Below are 26,141 nucleotides of genomic sequence, written 5' to 3'. Positions count from 1 at the left end.
GAAGAATTACTTCTAGTGTTTTGCTAATATATCCCAGAATGATGTTTGCTTTCTTTGCAACAGTGTTACACTGTTGACTCATATTTAGCTTGTGATCCACTATGACCCCCAGATCCCTTTCTTCAGTACTCCTTCCTAGAAAGTCATTTCCCATTCTGTATGTGCACAACTGATTGTTCCTTCCTAAATGGAGTACTTTGCATTTGTCCTTATTGAATTTTATCTTATTTACTTCAGACCATGCCTCCAGATCATTTTGAATTTTAATCCTATCGTCCAAAGCACCTGCAACCCCTCCCAGCTTGGTATCATCTGCAATAGTTATAAGTGACACTCTCTGTCATTATCTAAATCATTGATTAAGATATTGAACAGAACCAGGCTCAGATCTGATCCCTGTGGGACCCCACTCGATATGCCTTTCCAGCTTGACTGTGAACCATGGATAACTGGGTATAAAACCGTTCCCAGAGCATAGTTATGCACCCACCTTATAGTAGCTCCATCTAGAGTTATATTTCCCTCGTTTGTTTGAGAAGATCATGCGAGACAGTATCAAAAGCCTTAATAAAGTCGATATACCACATAGAATCATAGAAGATTAGGGTTGGAAGAGACCTCAGGAAGTCATCTAGTCCAACACCCTGCTCAAAGCAGGACCAATACCAACTAAATCATCCCAGCCAAGGCTTTGTCAAGCTGGACCTTAAAAACCTCTAAGGAAGGAGATTCCACCACCTCCCTAGGTAACCCATTCCACTGCTTCACCACCCTCCTAGTGAAATAGTATTTCCTAATATCCAACCTAGACCTCCCCCACTGCAACTTGAGATCATTGCTCTTGGTTCTGTCATCTGCCACCACTGAGAACAGCCGAGCTCCACCCTCTTTGGAACCCCCCTTCAGGTAGTTGAAGGCTGCTATCAAATCCCCCCTCATTCTTCTCTTCTGCAGACTAAACAAGCCCAGTTCCCTTAGCCTCTCCTCGTAAGTCATGTGCTCCAGCCCCCTAATCATTTTCGTTGCCCTCCACTGGACTCTCTCCAATTTGTCCACATCCTTTCTGTAGCGGGGAGCCCAAAACTGGACGCAATACTCCAGATGTGGCCTCACCAGTGCTGAATAGAGGGGAATAATACTTCCCTCGATCTGCTGGCAATGCTCCTACTAATGCAGCCCAATATGCCATTAGCCTTCTTGGCAACAAGGGCACACTGCGGACGCATATCCAGCTTCTCATCCACTGTAATCCCCAGGTCCTTCTCAGCAGAACTGCTGCTTAGCCAATCGGTCCCCAGCCTGTAGCGGTGCATGGGATTCTTTCGTCCTAAGTGCAGGACTCTGCACTTATCCTTATTGAACCTCATAAGATTTATTTTGGTCCAATCCTCCAATTTGTCTAGGTCACTCTGGACCCTATCTCTATCCACCAGCATATCTACCTCTCCCCCCCAGCTTAGTGTCATCTGCAAACTTGCTGAGGGTGCAATCCATCCCATCATCCAGATCATTAATAAAGATGTTGAACAAAACCGGCCCCAGGACCGACCCCTAGGGCACTCTACTTGATACCGGCTGCCAACTAGATGTCAAGACATTGATCACTACCCATTGAGCCTGACAATCTAGCCAGTTTTCTATCCACTTTACAGTCCATTCATCCAATCCATACTTTTTTAACTTGCTGGCAAGAATACTGTGGGAGACCATATCAAAAGCTTTGCTAAAGTCAAGATATATCATATCCACTGCTTCCCCATATCCACAGAGCCAGTTCTCATTATAGAAGGCAATCAAGTTGGTCAGGCATGACTTGCCCTTGGTGAATCCATGTCGACTGTTCCTGATCACCTTCCTCTCCTCCAAGTGCTTCAAAATGGTTTCCTTGAGGACCTGCTCCATGATTTTGCCAGGGACTGAGATGAGGATGACTGGTCTGTAGTTTCCCGGGTTCTCCTTCTTCCTTTTTTAAAGATGGGCACTATATTTGCCTTTTTCCAATCGTCCAGGACCTCCCCGGATCGCCATGAGTTTTCAAAGATAATGGCCAATGGCTATGCAATCACATGAGCCAATTCTCTCAGCACCCTCAGATGCATTAGATCTGGACCCACGGACTTGTGCATGTCCAGCTTTTCTAAATAGTCCTTAACCTGTTCTTTCACCACTGAGGGCTACTCACCTCCTCCCCATACTGTGTTGCCCAGGACAGCAGTGTGGGAGCTGACCTTGCCTGTGAAGACTGAAGCAAAAAAAAGCATTGGGTACTTCAGCTTTTTCCACATCATCTGTCACTAGGTTGCCTCCCACATTCATTAAGGGTCCCACACTTTCCCTGACTTTTTTCTTGTTGCTAACATACCTGTAGAAACCCTTTTGTTACCCTTCACATTCCTTGCTAGCTGCAACTCCAACTGTGTTTTGGCCACCCCTGCATGCTCGAGCAATATTTTTATACTCCTCCCTAGTCATCTGTCCAAGTTTCCACTTCTTGTAAGCTTCCTTTTTGCGTTTAAGCTCACCGAAGATTTCACTGTTAAGCCAAGCTGGTTGCTTCCATATTTGCTATTCTTTCTGCATATCGGGATGGTTCATTCCTGGGCCCTCAATAAGGCTTCTTTAAAATACAGCCAGCTTTCCTGGACGCCTTTCCCCCTCATATTAGCCTCCCAGGGGATCCTGCCCATTAGTTTCCTAAGGGAGTCAAAGTCTGCTTTTCTGAAGTCCAGGGTCTGTATTTTGCTACTCTCCTTTCTTCCTTTTGTGAGGATCCTGAACTCAACCATCTCATGGTCACTGCTGCCCAGGTTGCCACATCTACTGCTTCCTTTTACACCAGTGGTCCCCAACCTTTTTCATCTGGCGGGCGCCAGACGACGAGCCACAGAGGACCGTGGCAGCAACGTCAATAGGCGTCGCCGCCAAAATGCCGCCGAGAAGCAGTCATCCAGAGGCGTCGCCACCGAAATGCTGCTGAAAATCGGCGGCATTTCAGCGGCGACGCCTGTGGATGACGCTGCTTCTCCGCAGCATTTCGGCGGATGCTTGTCCACCGGCCAGTACGCAGGCACACTTAGACGCCCTGGCGGGCACCACGTTGGGGACCCCTGTTTTACACACAAGGCTTGTTACCCTGTGAAAGAAAGCTATTAGGTTGGTTTGACATGATTTGTTCTTGACAAATCCATGCTGACTGTTACTAGTCACCTTATTACCATCATCATCATCATCTAGGTGTTTGCTAATTGATTGATTGTTTAATTAGTTGCTCCAGGTACTGAAGTTAAGCTGACTGGTCTGTAATTCCCCAGGTTGTCCTTATTTCCGTTTTTATAGATGGGCAAATATAGTGCTTCAGTCCTCTAGAATCTCTCCCATCTTCCACTACTTTTTGAAGATAGGTGCTGATGTCTCAGATCTCTTCATTCAGCTCCTTGAGTATTCTAGGATGTATTTCATCGGGCCCTGGTGACTTGATGACATCTGACTTGTCTAAAGAATTTTTAATGTGTTCTCTCCTTATTTTAGCCTCTGATCCCACCTCATTTTTACTGGCATTCACTATGTCAGATGTCCAATTGCTACTAACCTTTTCTTTCTCCTCCTTGGTCACTTCCAACTGATATGGCCCCAGCTGATAAGGTCTAACAACAAGATTTTTTGCTAAGTGGATGACCTTGCACCATTACATTTCATTCCATATCTATTACTCCAGTTTTAAAGGTCACTCAGATTTATTTGTGTGGTATTCCAGTCCTCCTCCATATTGGCAATACCTCCCAACTTTGTGTCATCCACAAATTTTATTAGCACGCTCCCACTTGTTGTATGCATTGGCAGAGCTGGGGATGCAGAAGGTGCACTGGCAGAGGTGTGGCATACATGGGGCTCACCCTGGGCTCCAAATCCTAGTTCCTGCCCTGGCTGTGACCCTTGGCTTTGGCCCTGGCCCCGATACCTGCTCTAACCACTAGGCACAACCACCATATCCTGGTCACTGACAGTTTGAGCAGCCCCAAACACAAACAATAAGAGAACTAGAGCTGATATGGCAAGCATGGACTCTGCAAAGGCCAATCTCTCTCTGATGGAGATAGTGGAAGCCCTACAGATCTTGGAGGCCCAAACTGCTGCCCTGTAGCACCCTGTAGTGCTACAAGCTCAAGCCACACTGCCTTCAGCTTCGACCCCTGTGTAAGCCCAAGCTCCCCTGCCTGACAAGTTTAATGGCAATAGCAACAAATTTAATGGGTTCTTAAAATCATCGTTGGCTCCTATTTCTCCTATGACCACATTTGTATCCACTGATGAACTGTGAGTGAGATTATCAGCCTGCTTCCTGGGGAAGCCCTGGCTTAGACATCTCCACTCCTAGAAGAATTGATCCTGCTTCTGAGACAATTTGAAGATTTCATTAGAGCTATGGTTGTGCTCTTTAATGACCCAAGTTACAATCGGAGAGCTGAAGCTACGCTTCGGGTGTTGCTGTAGGGACACCAGCCACTTACTAAAACATGCAGCTGAGTTCCAACCCATGTGTGACACTTTTTTACGGTGCCCAGGGTTGTGACACTGATGGCTTTTTGGGGTGCCCAGGACCGAGTCACCTTGTTACTCCTTGTTTTCAGCAAGAAGGAGGGTGTGGTGTTTTTTGTTTTTTTTTGTGGTAGCTGGTGTCAGCTTCTTGACAGTGCCAGTCCTTCAGTCACTTAAGCACTCTCCTCTGGGCTTATGCCAGCTCTAAATTCACCTTGCAGGTTAACATTAGGTGCACCCCAATCTCAAAGAGCATCTGAAGTGTCCCCCTGCTGCTCACAGAAATTGTTAGGTAAAAACTGTTTTCAAAGAAACAGTGTATGCTCACCTAGACTGGTACAAACTCAGGATCAGGTCTCTTATAACATTACAGCACTGAAATATATTTACAGTGAAACAACCATAAATTTATGATTAATGTTAAGTTTTAAGAGATACTGAGTATGGCTAGTAAATTGAAACAGAAATGGTTACACATATAAAAAACAAAACATAAAACACTATCCTAGGTCTACATTTATTAATGTTTTCTTTTTCTATTGAACAAAGTAGATTTTCTCCTAAGGATTCAGTTTGACAGAGCTGCTGGTTTTCAGTCAAAACTGGAATCCAAGTATTGATGAACATCCTGTGCCCTTCCAGGTGTTTCCTTAGTAAATGGCACACAAAATGTCTCACTTGCCCCCCGTTACACTCCAGTAAACCCTTGAAGTGCACCCCCAATAAAACTCTTCTCCTTCTTTGCTTGTTGTTGGTTTTTTTGGTTGACTTTACATCGTTGTTCTTTATTAGCATTTACTTCAAACTGATGATGGGAGGCCCATTGGGAAACAATGCAATGCTTAATTTTCATGGCAATTAACTAGATGGACAAACACTCCTGGCTTGAGAGAACCAGACACTGCTGGTTACTTATAGCCTGAGAATCTGGGTATTAAAGTATATGTTCAATACTTATACACAGTCCCATAAATACCATCTGTACATACAACATACAAGGATATTAATGACCAGCATGATCCTCGGTTTCAAATCATTTCTTACATGACACTTTTTATGGATAAATACTTTGAAAGCAGTGTGTTAAGTGTAGTGAGTATGTCAGACCTGATACGAGTTGCTGACACAGTGGTGAACCCTTTGCCAGCTAACACTAATAGATCTCTGGGTCACAGCTTGGTAGTAGTCACCAAGTGGAATGAGGCCACCCAGCATCATCATTTCTGTCTCAGTCTAAACAATGATACTGAGGATGAACTGGCACTGATGGAATCGTCATCTGGCCTGGATGCCTTAGTCAACCTATGCATCAGGATTGAAGACCACCTGACCAAACACCACCAAGAAAAAAAGATGGTCCCCCTGGCTTCCACCAGCCCTGCTGGCTCTGGACCAACCCCCCTCCAAATCACCAGTCCCTTCTCTGTCATCCAATCCCATACAAGTTGATCAGGTCTATCCTCGCCTTTCTATGTCGAGAAGACTCCATGCCGGGCATTGGGCTTCTGCATATACTGCGGGAGACCAGGACACTCTGCATCAAGCTGACCTGCCAAGGTCCAATCTGTGCCTAACTCAGGAAATGCCAAGCCCCAGCCCAATAGGGGACTCTGGGCTGGGCTGGCACCCCTCCCTCTTCCCAGGAGCCCATGCTAACATTCATCCACTGGTACCCTGGTGATGGCCAATCAGTGCCCTACAGGTATCCAACTCCCTCCCTGGCTCCAGCACCCTGTGATGCCCAACACCAACTTAGGGGTGGACTTGGGTGCCTCAGGCAATTTCATGAATCTGGAGTTTCCCCAAGCACACAATATCCCCACTGAGCGCAAGGACTCCCCCAAGTTAGTGGGGTCTATAGACAGGCCACTCCTTTTGTTGAGACTGGTCACCAACAGATGGCTCCCTATGAGTATGTCTACACTGCAACTGTGTCTAGCCTGTGCCAGCTGACTTGTGCTCCTTGGTCTTGGGCTAAGGAGCTGTTTAATTACGATGTAAATGTTTGGGCTCAGGCTGCAGTATGAGCTCCGGGACCTTCCCACCTCACAGGGTCCAGCCAGAGCCAAAATGTCTATACCACAATTAAACAGCCCCTAAGCCCAAACTGCTTAGCCAGATTCAGCTGGCATAGGCCAGAAATGGGTTTTTAATTGCAGCATAGATGTACTTAGAGGTAACTACCCTTCAAGGGCATTTGGAAACCATCTAGTTTGGGTTAATTCATGCACAGCATTTACTAGGTGTCCTTGGCATCCCCTGGCTCGTTGCCCACAACCTGCACATCTGCTGGTGGTCAGGCATGATATGCTTTGACTCCCTGTCTTACCAACAATCCTATCTCCCCAAGAGCAAACCTGGGGTGCCAGCAACCTGTTGTGGCTTATTCTGTCCTTGAACGAATTCAGTGATACAAAGAGAGGATCCAAAAGCGACTTTGGCAACCTGCACAATTTCCCCAATTGCTGCAGGGATTTCTGTTGGCATACAGTTGCTATTTAACATATTCAACAAAAAGAATGCTGACCCGCACTGCCTTAACACAGCTATGACTGTCCCAATGACCTCCAGCCAGGAGCAAAGGTTCCATTCGGGTGCATTTACTCCCTCTCTGAAATCAATCTATAGGCACTCCACAACTATCTACAGGAAAACCTGCAGAAGGGGTTCATTGGCCTCTCCACATCCCCAGTGGGGGGCTTAATGGTCTTTGTGGAGAAGAAAGGCGGCTTCCTCCAGCCTTGTGTGGACTACAGAGTGCTGAACAAGATTACAGTCTGAAACTGGTACCCATAACCCAGTGGTCCCCAACCTTTTTCGTCTGGCGGGCGCCAGACGACGAGCCACAGAGGACCGTGGCGGCGATGAGCATCTGCCGAAATGCCGCCGACAAGCGGCAACATCAATAGGCGTCGCCTCCGAAATGCCGCTGACAAGCAGCGTCATCCAGAGGCGTCGCCACCTAAATGCCGCCGAAAATCAAAGGCATTGCAGTGGTGACGCCTGTGGATGATGCTGCTTCTTGGCGGCATTTCAGCAGATGCTCATCCGCCGGCCAGTATGCGGGCGCACTTAGATGCCCCGGAGGGCGTCATGGCACCCGCGGGCCCCGCGTTGGGGACCCCTGCCATAACCACTTATTAATGAGTTGTTCAAAAGACTCCACTCCACCAAGGTCTTCGCAAAGTTGGACCTCCATGGAGCTTATAACCAATGATGATCAGGAAAGACAAACGGAAGACAGCCTTCCATACCAGTTATGGCCAGTTTGAGTATTTGGTCATGCTGTTTGGATTTTGCAACACCCTGATGACTTTCCAGCACTTCATAAAGGACATCTTTAGGGACATGCCAGACCAATTTGTCATCATTCACCCGGATGACATCCTGATTTTCTCTGAAAGGCAGGACCTCCACAATCATCATGTGCACATTGTCTTGGAGAGACTCTGCCAAAAAACCACCTCTACACAATGCTCGAGAAATGTGAGTTCGATCAGGACACCATGGAATTCTTGGGATATATCATCCCACCTGAGGGACTCGCCATAGACCTGCATAAAGTAGCGACAACATCTGACTGGGCTGCATCCAAGGGTGTATGTGGGGTGCAGCAATTCCTGGGGGTTGGCAATTTCTACCAGCAATTTATTGAAGCTTGGTTGCATCCATAATGGCAGTTCTGCAAAAGGGGACCCAGTTCACCTGGTCCATGGAGGCTCAGTTGGCCTTTGATTAACTAAAGAGGGCATTCACTTCAGCACCTACCCTGAACCACAGAGATACCACTAAACAATTTACAATCAAGGCAGACACTTCCAACTTTGCTGTAGGTGTAGTATTATCTCAAAACATTGGCCGCCACAACCAATTCCCACAATCAAAGCCCTTAGGGTCTCCTCCAGCCTCTGTCCATATCTTAACAGCCTTGATCTACTATCTCAAGAGACTTCCCTGTATAACTGCCACACACCCAGGGACACTCGGTAATCCTTGTTATTGTTGAGCTCCTAACAAAGATGGTGCACTTCATCACGTGCTGTACTGTTCCTACCTCATGGGAGACAGCTCAGTTCTTTCTAGAAAATGCCTTCTGTTACCACAGGTTAACAACAAGCATTGTATTGGACTGGGGTCCCCAGTTCATCTCCTGATTCTGGCAAGAATTTCTTAGACTCCTAGGCATCAAGTCCCTCACTTTGTCTGTCTAGCACCCACAGACTAATGGGCAAATACAGAGAGTCAATCAAATCTTGAAGCAGTACATTCGCTGCTTTTTGAGCTACCACCTGGACAACTGGCTTCTGCTGCTGTGCAATGCCCAATTTGCATATAACAATGCAATCCATGCCTTGACCCAACATAGCCAATTCTTTGCAAACTATGGTTTTCACCCCCACTTCCACCCAGACTTGCCCATGAGTTCCCCAGTACCAGCCACCATGGATTTTGACTACACCAGCAGAGCCAGTCTCCAGACAACTTAACAAGTGCAGCTGGCCTATAGTAAGCTGCCTAATTGGCTATACAGCCTGATTGGTTGGAAGAGTCAGCAGCCTGGCAGCAGCAGCAGTTCATTGGTTGCTCAAAGCATTCACCCATGGCTGTGTTAGCTCCTGCACCTGCTTGTTCCCAGTCTTGCACCTGCTCTGGACCCAGCCCTGCTCCTGCCTTGCCTCATTGCAGGTAACCCAGCTCTGATCCTCGGCTCAATTCCTGACTTTGGCTGTGACCCTTGGCTTTGGCTCCTTGCCTCTGACTACTACTACAACCAGCAGGCCTGATAAAAATTGATAATGTTGGAGAATCTAAGTCAAGATTGGATTTTTTCTAAAAGATGTGCTCTAGTTCAAACAAAAAAATATTTTGGTGAAGTTCTATGGCCTGTTCTATAAAGCTCAGATGAGATGATCACAGTGGTCTCTTATGGCCTTAGAAGCTCTGAACCTATATTAAAGAGCCATTTAGTACCCAGTATTCTCTCTCCATGAAGGTACTTGTACACTAAGTCATCTTTTATTCTTTTTGACAAACTAAACAGCTTGAGTTCTTTAAGTCTCACTGTAACACATTTTTCCAGTCCTCAAATCATTTGTGGGTCTTGCCTGCACCCTCTATTTTCCAACATCTCTCTTGAAATGTTGACACTGAATTATTCACAGTATTCCAGTATCAGTCTCACCAATGTTGTATACAGAGGTGAAAAATCACCTCCCTATTACTACTCACTACTTATTTGTTTATAAATTCAAGGATCACATCCAAGATACCTGTTTTGGCATAGCAACACCCTGGAAGTTCATGTTGAGGGCTTGTTCACTGTGACTGGTAAAAAAATTTCAGGGTCACTCCTTTCCAGGGTACAATCCCCCCCACCCCCATTCTGTAGGTATGACTTGCATTCCTTGTTCCTCGATGAATAACTTTGCATTTGGCTGTATTAAACACATTTTATTTGAATGGCATGAGTGTACCATTCTGTGCACCCCCTTGTGGCTAAGGTTGATATTGCAGGTGAACCTCTGCCTTACTTCCCCAAGTTGGGACATAAAACATTCCTTGCAAAGGAATCTGGACAAGGGGACCCGAAAGAAACAAGCAAACCAGAAATAAGTGTTTCTTTTAACAAGATCTCATGGAAAGACCATTTGTAATAACAGTTGAAGAGGGCCTTATTACAGGACCCCAGTATATAAGCTCCTCAACTCAAAATCCTCAAAGTCTCCTAGCCTGTTTAGGCTAGCTTGCTAGAGCCTGGAAGACAGATCACCATCTGTTGCTACTTGAATGACTTCTAGTACCCTCTCTCTTGCTCAGCTTCTTGTTCCTGTTTAAATAGGTCAGTCCTAGGGCAGACTAGTGAGCCTCCTCGATTATATTCAGACTGTTCTGATTGCCAGTTTGTGGCTGATCCTTAAAGGGGTAGAACAGTCCTTCACAAATGATCTTAGTTTACCAAGAGATCCAGATCACTCTACTAGATTGCCCTGTACTCATGATTATTTACCACTCCACCAGTCTTGGTGTCATCCACAAATTTTATATTTGCTTCCAAATTATTGATGAAAATATTGAATAGCATCAAGCCTAGTACTGAACCCACCTCGAAATACCCTCATTCATTGATGATTCCCTGTTGACAACCATGTTGTGAGATCCATCAGTTAGCCAATTCTTAATACATTTAACAGTAACTGATGACTCAGAATGTCAGGCAGTACTAAGTCAAATGCCTTACAAAAGTCTAAGTACAATCCATCTACTCACTTACCTTTATCAAACAAACTTCTAATCACCTCAAAGAATATAATCAGGTTTGTCTGACAAGACTTATTTTCTATAAAGCTATGTTGACTGGCATTAGTGATATATTTTTGATCAACTGAATCCCATATCAGCCTTTCCACTATTTTTGTCTGGGATTGATGTCAGGCTAACCAGCCTATAGTTAACAGAGCCCTCTTGCTTGCCCTTTTTGAATATTGACACAATAGCACTTTTCCAGTCTTCTGTAAGATCCCTGGTATTCAAGATTTATTAAAAATGAGTTTCAGCAGCCCAGATGTCTCCTCAGCCAACTATTTTAGGACTCTTTGGTGCATGTTATCTAGGCCTGCTGATTTAAAAATGTTTATCCCTAGTAGCTGATGTTTAACATTGTCCTGAATTATTAATGGACTGGAAGGTCCTTTCATCATGTGAGGCAGTGCATATTCCTACTTTCCATATACAGAACAGAAATATTTATTGAACAATTCTATCTTTTCTGCATCATTAACAATTATACTATCTCCATGTAGTAATGTGCCTATACAATTGATAAGAGTTTAAGTATATTAAGAAAAAAGAAATCCTAATTGTCCTTAGCCCTGACAGCCATGGATTTTTCCCTAATGTCTTTAGCTCTCCTTATCAATTTTCTGCACCACCTGACTTCTAATTTATATTGATTGTTAGGCCATTTGTTATTTTTTTTCTCTAATTGCTATCTTAACTTCACAACAGAACCAGGATAGGTTTTTAGCCAAATTTGTCCTCCTTGATTATGGCTTTTGGGCCATCTAATAAACTCTTAAAGAGCTCCCAATTTTCATTCACATTTTACTGTTTAATTTTTTTCCTTCCAATCAGTTTTACTCATAGTTTCCCCATACTTGGGAAATGAGGCATTCTGAAACACCAAGCACATGTATTACTCTTTGGATCAGTCCTCTGTCCACATTTAATATAATCAGGTCATTCATGATCACTAGCCCTGAAGCAATCACCAACTTTTAATCCAGTGACTGATTCATATTTATCTTCCATAATGCGGTCTAAAGTAGTAGTACTGCCTCCTATTGAGTGCAATACCTTTTGTGATAGATTCATAGATTCATAGATTCATAGATTCTAGGACTGGAAGGGACCTCGAGAGGTCATCGAGTCCAGTCCCCTGCCCGCATGGCAGGACCAAATACTGTCTAGACCATCCCTGATAGACATTTATCTAACCTACTCTTAAATATCTCCAGAGATGGGGATTCCACAACCTCCCTAGGCAATTTATTCCAATGTTTAACCACCCTGACAGTTAGGAACTTTTTCCTAATGTCCAACCTAGACCTCCCTTGCTGCAGTTTAAGCCCATTGCTTCTTGTTCTATCCTCAGAGGCTAAGGTGAACAAGTTTTCTCCCTCCTCCTTATGACACCCTTTTAGATACCTGGAAACTGCTATCATGTCCCCTCTCAGTCTTCTCTTTTCCAAACTAAACAAACCCAATTCTTTCAGCCTTCCTTCATAGGTCATGTTCTCCAGACCTTTAATCATTCTTGTTGCTCTTCTCTGGACCCTTTCCAATTTCTCCACATCTTTCTTGAAATGCGGTGCCCAGAACTGGACACAATACTCCAGCTGAGGCCTAACCAGAGCAGAGTAGAGCGGAAGAATGACTTCTCGTGTCTTGCTCACAACACACCTGTTAATACATCCCAGAATCACGTTTGCTTTTTTTGCAACAGCATCACACTGTTGACTCATATTTAGCTTGTGGTCCACTATAACCCCTAGATCCCTTTCTGCCGTACTCCTTCCTAGACAGTCTCTTCCCATTCTGTATGTGTGAAACTGATTTTTTCCTCCTAAGTGGAGCACTTTGCATTTATCTTTGTTAAACTTCATCCTGTTTAACTCAGACCATTTCTCCAATTTGTCCAGATCATTTTGAATTATGACCCTGTTCTCCAAAGCAGTTGCAATCCCTCCCAGTTTGGTATCATCTGCAAACTTAATAATCGTACTTTCTATACCAATATCTAAGTAGTTAATGAAGATATTGAACAGAGCCGGTCCCAAAACAGACCCCTGCGGAACCCCACTCGTTATGCCTTTCCAGCAGGATTGGGAACCATTAATAACAACTCTCTGAGTACGGTTATCCAGCCAGTTATGCACCCACCTTATAGTAGCCCCATCTAAATTGTATTTGCCTAGTTTGTCAATAAGAATATCATGCGAGACCGTATCAAATGCCTTACTAAAGTCTAGGTATACCACATCCACAGCTTCTCCCTTATCCACAAGACTCGTTATCCTATCGAAGAAAGCTATCAGATTGGTTTGACATGATTTGTTCTTTACAAATCCATGCTGGCTGTTCCCTATCACCTTACCACCTTCCAAGTGTTTGCAGATGATTTCCTTAATTACTTGCTCCATTATCTTCCCTGGCACAGAAGTTAAACTAACTGGTCTGTAGTTTCCTGGGTTGTTTTTATTTCCCTTTTTATAGATGGGCACTATATTTGCCCTTTTCCAGTCTTCTGGAATCTCTCCTGTCTCCCATGATTTTCCAAAGATAATAGCTAGAGGCTCAGATACCTCCTCTATTAGCTCCTTGAGTATTCTAGGATGCATTTCATCAGGCCCTGGTGACTTGCAGGCATCTAACTTTTCTAAGTGATTTTTAACTTGTTCTTTTTTTATTTTATCTGCTAAACCTACCCCCTTCCCATTAGCATTCACTAGGTTAGGCATTCCTTCAGACTTCTCGGTGAAGACCGAAACAAAGAAGTCATTAAGCATCTCTGCCATTTCCAAGTTTCCTGTTACTGTTTCTCCCTCTTCACTAAGCAGTGGGCCTACCCTGTCTTTGGTCTTCCTCTTGGTTCTAATGTATTGATAAAAAGTCTTCTTGTTCCCCTTTATTCCCTTAGCTAGTTTGAGCTCATTTTGTGCCTTTGCCTTTCTAATCTTGCCCCTGCATTCCTGTGTTGTTTGCCTATATTCATCCTTTGTAATCTGTCCTAGTTTCCATTTTTTATATGACTCCTTTTTATTTTTTAGATCATGCAAGATCTCATGGTTAAGCCAAGGTGGTCTTTTGCCACATTTTCTATCTTTCCTAACCAGCGGAATAGCTTGCTTTTGGGCCCTTAATAGCGTCCCTTTGAAAAACTGCCAACTCTCCTCAGTTGTTTTTCCCCTCAGTCTTGATTCCCATGGGACCTTACCTATCAGCTCTCTGAGCTTACCAAAATCCGCCTTCCTGAAATCCATTGTCTCTATTTTGCTGTTCTCCCTTCTACCCTTCCTTAGAATTGCAAACTCTATGATTTCATGATCACTTTCACCCAAGCTGCCTTCTACTTTCAAATTCTCAACGAGTTCCTCCCTATTTGTTAAAATCAAGTCTAGAACAGCTTCACCCCTAGTAGCTTTTTCAACCTTCTGAAATAAAAAGTTGTCTGCAATGCAGTCCAAGAATTTGTTGGATAGTCTGTGCCCCGCTGTGTTATTTTCCCAACATATATCTGGATAGTTGAAGTCCCCCATCACCACCAAATCTTGGGCTTTGGATGATTTTGTTAGTTGTTTAAAAAAAGCCTCATCCACCTCTTCCACCTGGTTAGGTGGCCTGTAGTAGACTCCTAGCATGACATCACCCTTGTTTTTTACCCCTTTTAGCCTAACCCAGAGACTCTCAACACTTCCGTCTCCTATGTCCATCTCTACCTCAGTCCAAGTGTGTACATTTTTAATATATAAGGCAACACCTCCTCCCTTTTTCCCCTGTCTATCCTTCCTGAGCAAGCTGTATCCATCCACACCAACATTCCAATCATGTGTATTATCCCACCAAGTTTCAGTGATGCCAACAATGTCATAGTTGTATTTATTTATTAGCACTTCCAGTTCTTCCTGCTTATTACCCATACTTCTCGCATTTGTATATAGGCATCTAAGATACTGGTTTGATCTTTCCTCCCGGTTTTGTCCTGACCCTCCTTTCTCTCTGCCAATATAGCCCACACTCCCTCTCGTCTCCGACCCATCTCCCAGGTCTCCATGTTCCCCACTTACCTGCGGGCTTTGCTCACCTGTCCCCGTCGAACCTAGTTTAAAGCCCTCCTCACTAGGTTAGCCAGTCTGTGTCCAAATAGGGTCTTTCCCCTCCTCGAAAGGTGAACACCATCTCTGCCTAGCAGTCCTTCCTCAAATAGCATCCCGTGGTCTAGGAAGCCAAAGCCCTCCTGGCGACACCATCTTCGCAGCCAGGCATTCACCTCCATGATGCATCTGTCTCTGCCCGGGCCCCTACCTTTGACAGGAAGAATCGAAGAGAATACCACCTGCGCTCCAAACTCCTTCACCCGTACTCCCAGAGCCCTGTAGTCACTCTTGATCCGCTCAGTGTCACACCACGCAGTATCATTTGTGCCCACATGGATGAGTAGCATGGGGTAGTAGTCAGAGGGCTGGATAATCCTCGACAATGCCTCCGTAACGTCTCGGATACGGGCTCCCGGCAGGCAGCATACCTCCCGAGATGAAATGTCAGGGCGACAGATGGGTGCCTCCGTCCCCCTCAGCAGAGAGTCTCCGACCACCACTACCCTACGTTTCCTATTCGCAGTGGTGGCAGCAGACCTCCCAGCCTTAGGGGTACGAGGCTTCTCCTCCTTTACTGTAGGGGGTGATGCCTTCTTTCCTGTATCAAGAAGAGCATAACGGTTACCTATTACCACAGCGGGAGGGTTCGGAGCAGGGGTGGAGCACTGCCTGCTGCCAGAAGTAACCAGCTGCCAGTGTCCACCCTGAGCCATCTCCTCCTACACCAGTGGTGGATCAGCAGTCCTGTGTCCTGGGACAGCTACCTCAGCTGTCTCCACATGGACACTGTCCAGGAATTGCTCGTGGATTCGGATGCTTCTCAACCTAGCCACCTCCTCCTGTAGCTCTCCCACCTGCTGCCTGAGAGATTCCACCAGCAGGCACCTTTCACATTGGATGGTCCCCCCAGCCTGGATATCAGTAAGTGGAAATTGCAAGTTACAGTCTCTACAAAACCACACCAGGATCTGGGTAGAAGCATCCATGCTCAGGCGCTCTGTCTGGCTACAGGCGCAGGTGGAGGAGACAGAAGCAGTGCTGGCACAGGTGTTGCGGGTCTTCCTAACCATCGTAAGCCTCCCTCTGTCAAACTCCCGTCTGCAGCCCCCTGTCCGCTGAAAGGGTTGTTTAAGCAAGAAGTTTAAAGTTTTAAGGGGAATAAAGGGAAAACAGATAGAACCGGCAAGGGACCCTCGCCCCTTCCCACTCCCCTTCCAAACTCCCTTGTGAAACTCCCTGTTAGCAGCCCCTGTTCGCAAAAGCTCCCTGGTCGCTTGTGCGCTGCTTTATAAAGCCCTGACCTGTATGAATGCCCCGCCCACTGATTAAGGCTCAGCCAATTACCAGAGGCTTCTAGGTTTCAAACCTTCCTTTGAAGCTCACAGCTTCCAACTGTCAGCCACAGCACACGGTCCTTCAAACAACCAAACAAACAAACAGACTGACAAACACAAGCTCAGCACACAGCAAGTAACCCCCAAACACAAACAAACACACACTGCAGACAGTCACTTACCCCAAAAGGGTGCTGTATTGCTCCTCCTTCACCTGGAGAACTCCCTTGCGAAACTCCCTGTTAGCAGCCCCTGTTCGCAAAAGCTCCACCTATAATTTTAGATAGAAAATCTCCACCTATAATTTTTAGAAATTAGTGATATTTTGCTCCTGGCTCAATGAAACCTTTAGCATACGTCTCCAAATTGATGACCCCTCATCACCCATTTTTTCTTTAACACATTAGACAGGTTGTTTAATAAGCAACTAATCCTGTTCTCTGATTTTATTTGGTAATCTGTAACAGATCCCAACTAGTACCCTCTCCAGGCTACTGGTAGGGAACTGTTTTCTGGTGACTGGTGTCATGATTCCCTGTTATTGCTTCTTATAGTGGCCCCTACTCATTGCTGCTCAGCTAGCTATTCCTCTCACCTTCTACAGGCATCCACACTGATGTGGGACCCTAGTGCTTCATAGTACAGCTGGGCCAAATTTTTGGAAGAAGAGTTTATTTGCCAAAAATGCAGTTTTGGGTCAACCAAAACTATTTGTGAATTTGACACATTAGTGGAACAGTTTCAGAAAAAAATAATTTGGGGAGGCTATATTCAAAAAAGGGATTTTGGTTGTTCTGTGAATGGTGCCTGAGGAGGAGCTACTGCTGCCACATAACCCTAGACACTAGGTTAGTGGGTCTCACCTGTGATGTGGAAAATGCCAGGTTGAATCCCTACTCACTAACAGGGACTTAAACTTTGGTCTCTCCTTCCTAGGCGAGTGCCCTAGGCCAGTGGTTTTCAAACTTTTTAGGTTGTGTGTCCCTTTCCAAATAATGCAGTCTACCGCATATCCCCATCTGAGATAGGTATATTATGACCCTATGATTAGATGCCAAGTCTTACTAAATAAAATGCGTTGTCTGCCATTAGATGATTTTCCTCGTGTACCCACAGCGAAAGCTCATGCACCCCTAGGGGTATATGCACCCCAGTTTGAAAACCACTGTGCATAGTCATCATCTCTTTTGCCCAATGACTACTCAAGTATTTGATACAAAGCAGAACAGCTTCAACAGAAGAGACTGAGCCCTGGTCTACACTACAGGGTTAGGTCGAATTTAGCTGCGTTAGGTCAATTTTATAATGAATGCGTCTACGCAAGCAACCCTGTTCTGTTGACCTAAAGGGCTCTTAAAATTGATTTCTGTACTCCTCCCCGGCAAGGGGAGTAGCACTAAAATCAGCCTTGCTGGGTCGAATTTGGGGTAGTGTGGATGCAAATCAATGTTATTGGCTTCCGGGAACTATCCCAGAGTGCTCCAATGTGACCGCTCTGGACAGCACTTTCAACTCCGATGCACTAGCCAGGTACACAGGAAAAGCCCCGGGAACTTTTGAATTTCATTTCCTGTTTGGTCAGCATGGCGAGCTCAGGTGACCATGCAATCCCCCCAGAATCGCAAACGAGCTCCAGCCCAGAATACCTACAAGTCTGGGATTAGTGCACTCACTTAAGGGGGTGAGGGTGGGGAGATCTTGGCTCAAATTCCTACTCCAGAGTTTCCTGTCATTCTGGGGTACAAAATATATCGGAAGGACAGAACAGATCATATGGGGGGCGGGGAGCAATGGCACGATATGTGAAAGAAAATGTAGAATCAAATGAAGTAAAAATCTTAAATGAATCCACATGTTCCATAGAATCTCTATGGATAGTAATTCCATGCTCTCATAAGAATATAACAGTAGGGATCTATTATCGACCACCTGACCAGGACAGTGATAGTGACGATGAAATGCTAAGGGAGATTAGAAAGGCTATCAAAATAAAGAACTCGATAATAGTGGGGGATTTCAATTATCCCCATATTGACTGGGTACATGTCACCTCGGGACAAAATGGAGACACAAAATTTCTTGATACTTTAAATGACTGGTTCTTGGAGCAGCTGGTACAGGAACCCACAAGGGGAGAGGCAATTCTCGATTTAGTCCTGAGTGGAACGCAGGATCTGGTCCAAGAGGTAACTATAACAGGATCGCTTGGAAATAGTGACCATAATATAAAAACATTTAACATTCCTGTGGTGAGAAGAACACCTCAACAGCCCAGCACTGTGGCATTTAATTTCAGAAAGGGGAACTATGCAAAAATGAGGAGGTTAGTTAAACAGAAATTAAAAAGGTACAGTGACTAGAGTGAAATCCCTGCAAGCTGCATGGACACTTTTCAATGACTCCATAAGAGAGGCCCAACTTAAATGTATAACCCAAATTAAAAAACACAATAAAAGAACTAAAAAAGAGCCACCGTGGCTTAACAACCATGTAAAAGAAGCAGTGAGATAAAAAGGCATCTTTTAAAAAGTGGAAGTCAAATCCTAGTGAGGTAAATAGAAAGGAGCATAAACACTGCCAAATTAAGTGTAAAAATGTAATAAGAAATGCCAAAAAGGAGTTTGAAGAACAGCTAGCTAAAAACTCAAAAAAGTAATAAAATGTTTTTTACGTACAACAGAAGCCTGCTAAACAACCAGTGGGGCCCCTGGACAATCGAGATACAAAAGGAGCACTTAAAGACGATAAAGTCATTGCGGAGAAACTAAATGAATTCTTTGTTTCAGTCTTCACGGCTGAAGATGTTAGGGAGATTCCCAAACCTGAGCCGTCCTTTTGTAGGTGACAAATCTGAGAAATTGTCACAGATTGAGGTGTCACTAGAGGAGGTTTTGGAATTAATTGATAAACTTAACAGTAACAAGTCACCAGGACCAGATGGCTTTCACCCAAGAGTTCTGAAAGAACTCAAATGTGAAATTGCGGAACTATTAACTATGGTTTGTAACCTGTCCTTTAAATCTGCTTCTGGAAGATAGCTGATGTAACACCAATATTTAAAAAGGGCTCTAGAGGTGATCCCGGCAATTACAGACTGTTAAGTCTAACGTCAGTACCGGGCAAATTAGTTGAAACAATAGTAAAGAATAAAATTGTCAGACGCATAGAAGAACATTACAGAAACCATGTTGACTTTTGCCCAATAAGTTAAGGGAAATGATGTCTTACTAATCTATTAGAGTTCTTTGAAGGGGTCAACAAACACATGGACAAGGGGGATCCAGTGGACATAGTGTACTTAGTTTTCCAGAAAGCCTTTAACAAGGTCCCTCACAAAAGGCTCTTATGTAAATTAAGTTGTCATGGAATAAGAGGGAAGATCCTTTCATGGATTGAGAACTGGTTAAAAGACAGGGAACAAAGGGTAGGAATAAATGGTAAATTTTCATAATGGAGAGGGGTAACTAGTGGTGTTCCCCAAGGGTCAGTCCTAGGACCAATCCTATTCAACTTATTCATAAATGATCTGGAGAAAGGGGTAAACAGTGAGGTGGCAAAGTTTGCAGATGATACTAAACTGCTCAAGATAGTTAAGACCAAAGCAGACTGTACAACTTCAAAAAGATCTCACAAAACTAAGTGATTGAGCAACAAAATGGCAAATGAAATTTAATGTGGATAAATGTAAAGTAATGCACATTGGAAAAAATAACCCCAACGATACATACACTATGATGGGGGCTAATTTAGCTACAACTAATCAGGAAAGAGATCTTGGAATCATCGTGGATAGTTCTCTGAAGACGTCCATGCAGTGTGCAGCGGCAGTCAAAAAAGCAAACAGGATGTTAGGAATCATTAAAAAAGGGATAGAGAATAGACTGAGAATATCTTATTGCCCTTATATAAATCTATGGTACGCCCACATCTTGAACACTGCATACGGATGTGGTCTCCTCATCTCAAAATATATACTGGCATTAGAAAAAGTTCAGATAAGGGCAACTAAAATGCTTAGGTGTTTGGAACAGGTCCCATATGAGGAGAGATTAAAGAGGCTAGGACTTTTCAACTTGGAAAAGAGGAGAGTAAGGTGGGATATGATACAGGTATATAAAATCATGAGTGGTGTGGAGAAAGTAAATAAGGAAAAGTTATTTACTTGTTCCCATAATATAAGAACTAGGGGCCACCAAATGAAATTAATGGGCAGCAGGTTTAAAACAAATAAAAGGAAGTTCTTCTTCACACAGCGCACAGTCAACTTGTGGAACTCCTTGCCTGAGGAGGTTGTGAAGGCTAGGACTATAACAGGGTTTAAAAGGGAACTAGATAAATTCATGGAGGTTAAGTCCATTAAAGGCTGTTAGCCAGGATGGGTAAGGAATGGTGTCCCTAGCCTCTGTTTGTCAGAGGGTGGAGATGGATGGCAGGAGAGAGATCACTTGATCACTACCTGTTAGGTTCACTCCCTCTGGGGCACCTGGCATTGGCCACTGTTGGTAGACAGGATACTGGGCTGGACGGATCTTTGTCTGACCCAGTATGGCCATTCTTATGTTCTGTATCTTAGGTGAATGCCCTAGCCCCTTGGGGGGAAAGGGTGAATGCACATGCCATCATGTCCTCCTCCTGTCTTGTCAATCTAGCTCTTAATTTCCTGTGTTTTCATACACACACACACACACACACACACACACACACACAAGCCCCACAATAAAATGATTCATTCCATTTAAAAAATTTTTGTCAACACTTCCGATTTGCCAAACATTCTGAATTTCAGTTTTGCTCAAACCAATTATTTTTTTTCATTTTTGGAACTGCCAGTGAACCACAAAATCAGTTATTTGCCCAGCTCTATTCCACAGGACTGACCACTGGTAAAAAAATCTGGAGAATACCAGTGGTCCGTGGACCACAGTTTGGATATTGCTGCCCTAGCTAAGACTGCAGACTTGGAAACTGAATAAAAGATGTCACACATTGTGTGCTGATGAATATTGGGTCCCATGGCTCCAACTCTGCCTTTCACAAAGTAAACTGAAAGTGGTTTTCAGCTGAGGAGTCCCTCAGTATAAGGGAATTCACCAGTGGAAGGATGACCAGCATTCTGTCTCCCCTTCACAGCCCTTGCATAGGATGATATATTGGGGCATGGGCATAGCCTCCTCTGCACTCTGTCAATCCCTAGCTGCTGCAAAAGTCCATTGGGCAGGCATTGTTGCCATGTGCAATTTAGAATAGCTCCTCAAGGCTGCTTAAAACTGGTCCCATAGGGTGGCTGTAAAAATGATGTAAGGCCCCCTTCTGTACACTACCCAGATGAGGATTTCAGTCCTTGATCTTTTAGTCTTGACTAATATTTTAAGTTTCCAGAATAGCTGCCTTTCTTCACTAATATAGAAAGTTGCTTCATAATTATTGTTACCACAGTACATGGGAAATGAGATATTGTTTAAATTTCACACTTGCCAGTTTAGTAATACTTGTCATACTTTTCTTTTCAGGATACATTGAAGAATGCCATGAAAGTACTGCAGTAAATTATTTCTGGTACAGGAGAGCTTTAAACATAAGCTCTGATATCACTGACAATGGCAACTTACAATGGTGGTTAGTTTTGTGCTTGGCCATTTGCTGGGCAATTGTGTACATTTGTACCATTCGAGGAATTGAATCCACAGGAAAGGTGAGGAAATAGAGAGACCACCTAGAAAAGTTGACTTGCTGCTCTGTCTCTTGTCCTTAAAGTACTAGATTTCATCTTCATGGGAAATACAAAAACAAGTATGTTCTTTCAAACCCTAATTCTTAGAGTAGATATCCCCAAATGTATTTTAGGGAGGGATTTTATGACAAAACAAATTCTAACTGGTCATTCTGCTTCCTGAAAAAAACATGTTATACTTAGAATATGCTGCTTCAAAAAAATTGTACTAGAATGAGATATTGTAGTAACTAAAATAACCTCTATTGACCTTGTTGTCTCTGTCTCGCTTTTCTTATTTCCCTATTAGGCTATTTATGTAACAGCCATATTTCCTTATGTGGTCCTAACTATATTCCTTATTCGTGGACTCACTCTACCAGGAGCCACTGAAGGTTTAGTTTACTTCTTCACTCCTAATGTAAGTATCAGTGTTGGCTGTATTCAAAAACATACTTTTTTCTAGTTATACTGGCCATCTAGCTTTCAAATATCACTTTTCCAAAAACTTCCTATCCAGTACTTCATCTAAGGTTCTTTTCAGTCAAAGTATTTGTAGTTATATGAATATATCTTAGATTGTGATAAGAGTGAAATGAGTACTAAATCATTTTTTTACTAAGCATTTTCACATACTTTATGATACAGTATCATAGAATATCAGGGTTGGAAGGGACCTCAGGAGGTCATCTAGTCCAACCCCCTGCTCAAAGCAGGATCAATTCCCAACTAAATCATCCCAGCCAGGGCTTTGTCAAGCCTGACCTTAAAAACCTCTAAGGAAGGAGATTCCACCACCTCCCTAGATAACCCATCCAGTGCTTCACCACCCTCCTAGTGAAAAAGTTTTTCCTAATATCCAACCTAAGTATATGCCTAGGTGGAAGCATACTGTGAAGGCATCATTAGTGACACCAAAGTTAAAGTGGAATTGAGTTTTGCACTTAAAGGATGATTCAGCTTCTTATGAAAAATGTGTATCCTTCTGAAAATTACAGTGCTTACTGAGTAAAAAATTAATCTTCTGAGATTTTAAAAATAATTCACTTTAGGAATTAAACACTTGATTTTTTTTAAAGATTAATGGTAATTCCCCCCCCCCCCCCACCTTATTCTTCATAATTGAAAGCTTCTTCAGCAGAGCCTGAAAGAATCAGGATTTATTATGCAGAACTGTCCTATTTCAAAATGACTGCCATCCCCCATTGTTCTCAATAGGACTGAAGGCACAGCTCCCCTCATTTGTAGCCATTTTCAGAAAACTACTTAGCTTGTAATTGCTTTTTTCGTGGAGAGGGGAGAAGGCAGGAAGTGTAGCTGTACAGTGAAGCTGAGGCGAAGAGAGACTGAGGGAGGAGGAGGGTTGGCACAAACAGCAAATCAACACAGGGCAGAGAAAGTCAGAACTATCTACTGATGTTGCCTGGAATGTCCACAGGCAGGGCCGGCTCTGGCTTTCTGGCTGCTCCAAGCAAAAAAAAAAAAACCTGTGGCGCGGCCGGAGCCAGGGTGCCTCCCTGTCCTGCAGATGTGCCCCGGCTAGCGGGGGGAGGGGGAGGGAGCGGGGGGAGAGAGAGAAGGGGGGCAGCCAGGGCTTCAGCGGGGCACTGCCACGTGGCCCCTTCCGCCGTGCCCCCTGCCGGGAGGGCTCCGCACCACTCCGGTCGGCTGGGAGGGAAGGACGCGGTCTGCCCTGCCAGACTTGCTGCAGGGCGCTCCTGTCCTCCACACCGCTGTCCCCTACAGGGCGGCCGGAGCGGAACAACAACAACAAAAAGCAGCGGCCGTGCCGCCCTAGGATTGGGCGGAATGCCGCCTCCTACAAGCTGCCACCCCAAGCACCAGCTTGCTCGGCTGGTGCCTGGAGATGGCCCTGTCCACAGGTCCGTGCTTTAGCTACTTTTGCTTCTGCTAGCTGGAGTCTCTGGCTGGCTCCTCTCTACCTTTCTCCCCAAATGCCACATGATGTGGGAGGAGAGGAGTGGCACCACCTGGACCCTAGTATCCCCAGAGTGTGTGTGGGTCTCCCCATCACTGTTCTAGGACCAGGGAAGGAGTGGCCCAGCTGGGCACCATTTTACCACCATCCCTTACTGCTGCAGTCCCTGCTTTGGATGTTTCTGTTCTCACATCTCCCAGGTGAGTGCCTTAATCACTGGGATATTGGGTATTCTGAACATACACACCAACCAGTCCCCAAAATCCCCAGCTGGCTCACCCCAGCTGTATTTTGTGTGGGTTAGGCATACTCAGAGCATGCCTACCAGATCGGGCCACAAAGGCAAGATAGGCAGGAGAAAGCCTAGTTCGAAAATCACATTGGGGTAAGGCTCCTTGCAGCTCATCTAGCTGTGGGGAAGTGTTAGGATTTAGGCAATTTTGTGTATTCCCAGTGGGGGGAAATTGGGATTAGGTGCTGACAGGGTTAGGCAGCAGAACAATGGTTTTGTGAATGTCAGGCATCAAAGGCTATTATTTAGGCACCACTAAGTCCCTTTGTGTCCCACAGTGTCTCTGGCTCCTCATAGCATAGTGGGCTACCATCTTCCCTCTGGGCAGTTATGGCTTCAATCCCCATTGAGAAAAATGGAAAGGGGGCAGCAGTTTGTGAAAGATAAACTCATTTATGAAAAATAAATGGCAAAAAGTGACCATTAATCCTAAATATCTTTTCAAAAGCTACCCATTGCATCAGATCTACTCCACAGGTAGGCCAGGAGGGGGTATCTAGGCTGTGTGTGTGTATATGCAGGGTCACATAAGGAGGTCCAAGAAGAAGGGTGAATTTGGAGGTAGTGCACATGGGGTAATTTAGGGAGGCGTGAGAGGGAGGGGAATTTTGGAGGACAGAAGGGAGGGCGAAACTGGTGTACACTTTGGCTATTTTCTTCTGCTCTAGCTAAGAAGGCAGTTGAAAAATCAAGTTTTAACTGATCCATATGCTTGGCTCCATAGTAAGGTAAAGCAGCTAGAGTGTACCAGTAAATCTGGCCATAAAAATTAAAATTAAGAAAGTGATTTAAGGTTGATACTTCATATCTTCAAATCATTAAACCACCACATGGTGACATTAAGTTTCTTCAGTATTCATGTATGAAATTTTATTTGATAAAGAAGGACACTCCTAGACAAAAACTGTTAAGATGTTGTTAAGGTGAAGCGTACGGTTTAGCAATTTAGGGTAAACTACATTACAGGGATGTTGCAACTATCCTAGAACCTAGCATTATAAACATCAATGGGCTCTGGATTAGGTCCTTAAATATTACACAAAGTATTTTAAATTCATGTCAGCAGAGGAGTATGACAACAATGGCACTGCAGTCTCTCTCCTACAGCTAAATAAGAATGCTTCTTTATAAAATTGGATAACAGAGGTCTTAAAAATCTGTTCAGATCAATAGGGTTTTGTCCACGAAACTACTGAATTGACTTTCACTGTCTTAATAGCTAAAATAACTACTATAAAATCCTGTACTGCAAGATGTATCTAATTCTTAACATTTTCTAAAAGATTTCAAATTCTATTTACATAAAAATATAATTACAGTATTGTAACAAGGTGCACTCACCTCTCATGAGCACCCCGTCTCAGTGAGTGTGCCTGCACACTCTCAGTTTCTGGTGTGTCTTCGATGACTCAGCCCTCCAGCCAAGTCTGTCTTCCGGGGTGCATGTCCAACAGGGGCCTCTCTCAGTGCCCTCTGTAACATCTCTCTCAAGTTGTCCCTGCTCCAGAACAGAGCAGTGCCCCAGGCCTCCTTCCCTGGAGGCAGTGTCTTCACCCTCTCAGGGCCTTTCTGGCTTCAGCTAGGTCACTACAGTTCAGTTCCCCTTCTGGGGTGCCTCAAAGTTCAGGCCACTTTCCCAGTGGCTGGGATGAGAGGGAACCCAGGCCCACCCTCTACTCCGGGTCCCAATTAGTAGCAGACATGCCATGTCCCTTTATCTAAGCTACACTGCTGCTCTAATTCCCTGGGCCACTTCCAGCACATCCTTCACCCTTACCTCAGGGCCTTGTCCTGATGAAGTCCCAGCAGCCAGCTCAGAGCTCCTTCTTGCTCTCCCTGGCTTTCAGCAGCACTGCCCTGTTCAAGGTCCTGTAGTTCCCTCAGCCAGCCAGGCATGCCATCCACTCTCCTCCAAGCAAGGGACTGGACTCATACTGGCCTTGCAGCTCTTCTTACA

General features: G+C 44.5%; 1 protein-coding gene across 1 annotated transcript in view; it reads left to right on the top strand.

The window, feature by feature from the left end:
* LOC112103367 (sodium-dependent neutral amino acid transporter B(0)AT3-like) overlaps window positions 1-26,141 on the top strand; it is a 93,766-nt gene that overhangs the window by 41,535 nt on the left and 26,090 nt on the right. The window contains exons 4-5 of the mRNA XM_024195084.1: window positions 21,754-21,935; window positions 22,264-22,374. Of these exons, the coding sequence (XP_024050852.1) occupies window positions 21,754-21,935; window positions 22,264-22,374 (293 nt within the window). The remainder of the gene's footprint in view (window positions 1-21,753; window positions 21,936-22,263; window positions 22,375-26,141) is intronic.

The sequence above is a fragment of the Terrapene carolina genome, unplaced genomic scaffold (genome assembly GCF_002925995.2).
Source record: "Terrapene carolina triunguis isolate 2854851 unplaced genomic scaffold, T_m_triunguis-2.0 Scaffold613, whole genome shotgun sequence".
NCBI lineage: Eukaryota > Metazoa > Chordata > Testudines > Emydidae > Terrapene > Terrapene triunguis.
Note: the sequence above shows the minus strand (reverse complement) of the source record. Positions and strands in the feature narration are given on the sequence as shown.